General features: G+C 31.4%; 1 protein-coding gene across 1 annotated transcript; it reads left to right on the plus strand.

The window, feature by feature from the left end:
* The first annotated feature begins 3,353 nt into the window (after positions 1 to 3,353).
* LOC111636994 (alpha-toxin CvIV4) lies at positions 3,354 to 4,294 on the plus strand. The gene is made up of 2 exons (XM_023382398.1): positions 3,354 to 3,452; positions 4,026 to 4,294. The coding sequence occupies exons 1-2, from the start codon at positions 3,407 to 3,409 to the stop codon at positions 4,229 to 4,231; spliced, it is 252 nt and encodes an 83-aa protein (XP_023238166.1). The 5' UTR covers positions 3,354 to 3,406; the 3' UTR covers positions 4,232 to 4,294.
* The last annotated feature ends 623 nt before the right edge of the window (positions 4,295 to 4,917 follow it).

Here is a 4,917-nt window from a genome sequence, read left to right on the forward strand (position 1 = left end):
AATTTTATTTTATATTTATTGAATCATATTTATTGTTAATTTCATACACATTTTTAAAAGTACTTTTAGAGACGTAAAGACGCATAAGAATCATATGTTTTTCTCTTAACCAAAAATATATACTGTATTTATAAATATTGGATTATAAATATTGGATAAAATTAGCTCAGCAATTTGCATTGGTAGGTTGTTCCAGTTGTATTGAGTTTTGTCTTTTACTATTTCATTGTTGTAGATCTTGTTGAATTTATGACAGGCGTCTAAAAAGTTTCCCCGAGATTTTCACGTTTTTGGACTCGACTTTAAAATGTCGAGAAAGGCAGAAAATTGAATTTTGTTTTCCTTTATGTATGGATATTAGTTTGTGTTGGAGCCTGATTTTGTTCACCCACTTTGAAGCTTAATAACTTTTGTTGAAAATTTCTGAAATTTTAGAGGTAGGTTTGCGTATTAAGAGGATTGATTCTATTAAATTTTGGTGATTAAAGGTCAAGGGGTAGAAAGATAGAAGGGCGACTTGCAGACTTTAAATGAAGAATTTACATTTTATTGATATTTACCATTACCTTTTGAATAAAACCCATCCTTTTCCTGAAATTTAAGATTATTTTTTGCCATTTTATAGTAATTAATAATATAAAAACTTTTAAAATAAAACCTCTAACATATGGCGTCACAACGATTTCAACATTTTTTTCCGGGAAAGTTATGCAACTCGTTACTGGAATTTTTTTTCATTAAATATAAATGGGTTTTTCTTAACGTGTTTTATAAAATATTATTTCTGTTTAATTATTAAAGTTTAAGTCACGAGTCTTTCCGGATTTACGACAGCACTATAAGTAGTGTTCTAACTTTTTTCCACGCCATAATATAGATAATATCGTCTTTACATTTATTCAGTAACAAATGTTTACGAATATTCAGTTATAATTAGTAATATTATTCGTCTTACTACATATTTATTCAGTAACCATACCAATGACGATCAATAGCTTATAGGTCGTATAGATTAAGATGCAGAACGAAGCATGATGGTAAAGCTGCACCGCATTTGATCAAGGCCATGTGGCTCGGCCGAATAGTCCAATTACTTTTTCCTGGATTCTTACTTTGTAATGTGTTGCAATNTTGATAATTAAAACAGCTGAATGATGATTGTTTTAAACAAATTATTATTAGTAGTTGTTAAATAGAACAGAGTTATTAATTATTTAAAAATAGTTTAAATATTAGAATAAACCTAAATCGTACCTGCGATTAAATCGTACCAGAGCTGTGTCTTAAAATTAATGGCATTTAGAGACGCCCTTAGATGTAAAAAGTATGAACAATATCAGCCATTCTGTTTGAAAACAAAATTGTCGTCAAGAAATGACTTTTTCAAAACGTCAAAAAGTATGATTTTTGGTCACATTTTAGTAAAATTTTTATTTCATTCATAGACGTTTTGTTTAAATAAACGAAAGTTAGAAGTTATTATCTTTGATAATAATAANTCGGATCTCGATTATATTCGACTCCTGTTCCAGGATGCGAAAGATTTTTAAGACTCAGCGATGAATATCTCGAATGCGTGCTTAGAACTTTAACTGCCACTATTTATCATCCCGTAGGAACGTGTAAAATGGGTGCTGTAGACGATCTGACAACCGTTGTGGATCCCGAATTGAGGTTCGTATTGTAATTATAAACAATAATATCATGGTCTCAAGCAATTTTCATAGTTTCGGTCTTCATTGCTCTTGTCAAATAAGTAGAACAGACGAAAGTATTGGTATTATAAAGATTGTAAATGTTATAAACTTTCAGGCAGTTAATTGTGTGAAGGGCTAGCCGGCGATACGGAGTAGGTAAGACTCTAGAAATCACTTATTCGGCAGGTATTCCTTGTGAATAGCCCTCAGTTGTCCAAAAGAATGGATTTTCTATCTAAAGAAATCAAGTGCGAAGGGACTTAAAGTTTGAATGTTAAACAAAAGCGGAATTAGATGATTGCGTAATCACCCTTTTCTTATCAGGATTTCAGACAACAGTTAATCAATTATTTTATACGCTGATTAGTAGGGGAAATACGGACAAAATGACATACGGTTTTATTTTAGGTTCATAACTCTTTATTGGTAAATCACAGCACTGTCATATTCTACACCAATCATCTTTGGTTTGTTACCTATGAAATATACTAAACATTTACAATATTAAAATAATAGGAAAAAAATATTGTTAGTTTAATCGAGATCATCCACTATGGACAAAATGACATATACTATGGACAAAATGACATACACGTAAAAACTATAAAATTACTGACAAAGTTCACAAATGAAATGCTTGGCTCTTTTAGAAACGTCAGCGCAAGAAGCGTGAGCCCAACGGAAACAATTTATGCACCGTAACCAGTCTTCTCCAGGCTTAGATCGGGAAAAAANGACTTCTATTCAAAATTTATCTAAAAAAATCGTCCGTTGTCTTATATGTGAAGTTGCAATCTTTCATAGACTAATGAATTGCCAAAAACAGCTTTTAGTAGGCTACAACTAACCTCTATCCGTCCCAACAGTTCAATAGAAATGCTATTGTTTAATTAAATATATTATTATTTGTTATAAATAAGCAGGTTTCATACATTCATGTTAAATATTTAAATGGAAAACTTCCATTGTAAATTACGACGTTTTTTAATTTATCCTTTACAACGATAAATAAAAGTATGGTTGGCCGGAAGGCCGAGATAGAAGCTGGCAGCCTACCGCTCTGGGAGATTTGTCGACTCCGAACGGGTCGAAAACTCTCCAGAAAATTTTCGGGGGTGATGCTACCAGACATGTCGGTCCCCAGTCCCTCATCACCCAACGCGACCTGGCCAAACCTTTAATGAGCTTGCTATAAGAGGCTTTCTTAGTGCTCACAGAGCAGGCAGAAATTTTACAGGAACGCCAATAATTATCTTCACTAAAAAATAGAATTATTCTTAGTAGGCCTACAATCTTTTGAATAAGTTTCAGCATTATGTCATTAAAGCAGAATAGCTATATAGTTTTATTTCAATCAGCGGGTCTCTTCTATTTTAATATTTAATATAATATTATACTTTGATAAATTTTCAATTTTAACAAAGTTTATTTAATTGTTAAGCAATTATTTACTTACCAATACGAATTGATAGATTTCTTTAGCTGGCCTGTCGTACTTTCAGCAAATAATAATAGCTTTTAGCTATAAATTTAATGGATAATTATTGCAATATTACTTTTTTATTTGTTCAAATCGAATCACTTTTATTATCTGATATAGATTAATTGTCCATATGTGTTTTATGTATTTACTTTGTATAAATATAGATGAAAAGATGAATTCGAAGAAGCCATCTTCGAAGAATTCATAATTTATCAGAAGACTGAAAATGAATTATTTTATATTGATTTTGGTTGCAGCTCTGTTAATATTGGGTAAAAATTTTCTTTATACTTATATTTATTTAGTAAAAATAAATACACTGTGCTAATATTAATTAATCAATAGTTTTATAGAATGAGTCAGAAAAATGGTTACACAATTGATCACACCGTATGCTGACACTATTTGAAATATTTAACCAGAGAGCAGTTCGAAGCAATAAAATAAATTTTATTTTTAATACTAAACGTGAGTTTATCCAAATCCACATAGGGGATGTCTGGTAACAAGGGTAGAGGACCAACATATGTGCTAATATTAATTAATCAATAGTTTTATAGAATGAGTCAGAAAAAATGGTCACACAATTGATCACACCGTATGCTGACACTATTTGAAATATTTAACCGGAGAGCAGTTTGAAGCAATAAAATAAATTTTATTTTTAATACAGTATATCTAATTATACTTGGCTTGCAAATTCTCTTATTCTGTCTCCCGTAAATCAAATAGTGTAAGATCACCATCAGATCAAACGTGCAGCTACTTATCTGATTCAACCCGTATAATTTAAGTAAAAGTAATGATTATACTTAAATATAAAAAATTGTTTTATATTTATTCAGATGTAAATTGTAAGAAAGACGGATATCCAGTTGAAGCAAGTGGTTGCAAATATACTTGTTGGAAAAACGAATACTGCGACAAAGTCTGCAAAGACCTGAAAGGTGAAGGTGGATATTGTTATATAAATCTGTCGTGTTGGTGTACAGGACTTCCTGATAAAGTACCTATAAAAACAAACCAAAAATGTAATGGTAAAAGGAAGTAAGCAAAATCAACTTTTCAATGAATACAGTATAACGATCTGCTTTTACTAATATGAAAAAATAAATCTTATAGGGATGTAACTACTGTTGCATGTTATTTATTTGTTAAATTATAGTTAGGTATATATACTGTACATTTTGTAAAACTTTCGTTCTTTGGGCACTAAGAGCGCTCTCTTTTTAACAAGTGCATTATGGGTTTTGTCGATCCTGTCCTTTGCCACGCGATCAGGCTCACAATGGAGCGGTTGCTTGGTGAGAGAAGGAAACCGATATTTGAAAAATACCTGGAATGATTTCACCCGCCTGTATTCGATTCTTGGTCTCCCAGAGCAGTAGTCTGCCATCTTAATCGCTTGCCATTCGGATGTCGCCAGTTATAACAGTGTGTCTATGGAAAGAATCGACTTGAAAGAAAAGTCACGCATGTTAAATGAATCACCACATTCCCTGATAATATCAGATCTTTTCGCTTAATATGCGTGAATTTGATTTTATTTTCTCTCACCAAATGGCAGAACAACTTTTCCATTAATTGTGTTCATTTTTGTCACTTGCATTATTAGTGAAGAATCATGCGTTTAACAACCACTATAGCGAAAATTCTTGTGTTTTAATACCAAAACGTAAAGCTTACATAAAACTGTTTATAATGGCAATGGCATGTTTTACAAATGAGGAAGAAACC

Source organism: Centruroides sculpturatus, unplaced genomic scaffold (assembly GCF_000671375.1).
Source record: "Centruroides sculpturatus isolate CEXI.00-Female unplaced genomic scaffold, Cexi_2.0 scaffold610, whole genome shotgun sequence".
Classification (NCBI taxonomy): Eukaryota; Metazoa; Arthropoda; class Arachnida; order Scorpiones; family Buthidae; genus Centruroides; species Centruroides sculpturatus.

Coding starts and splice junctions, on each gene's coding strand:
- LOC111636994 (XM_023382398.1), top strand. CDS start 3,407: ATGAATTATTTTATATTGATTTTGGTTGCAGCTCTGTTAATATTGG. Junction 3,453..4,025: donor TGCAGCTCTGTTAATATTGG/GTAAAAATTTTC, acceptor ATATTTATTCAG/ATGTAAATTGTAAGAAAGAC.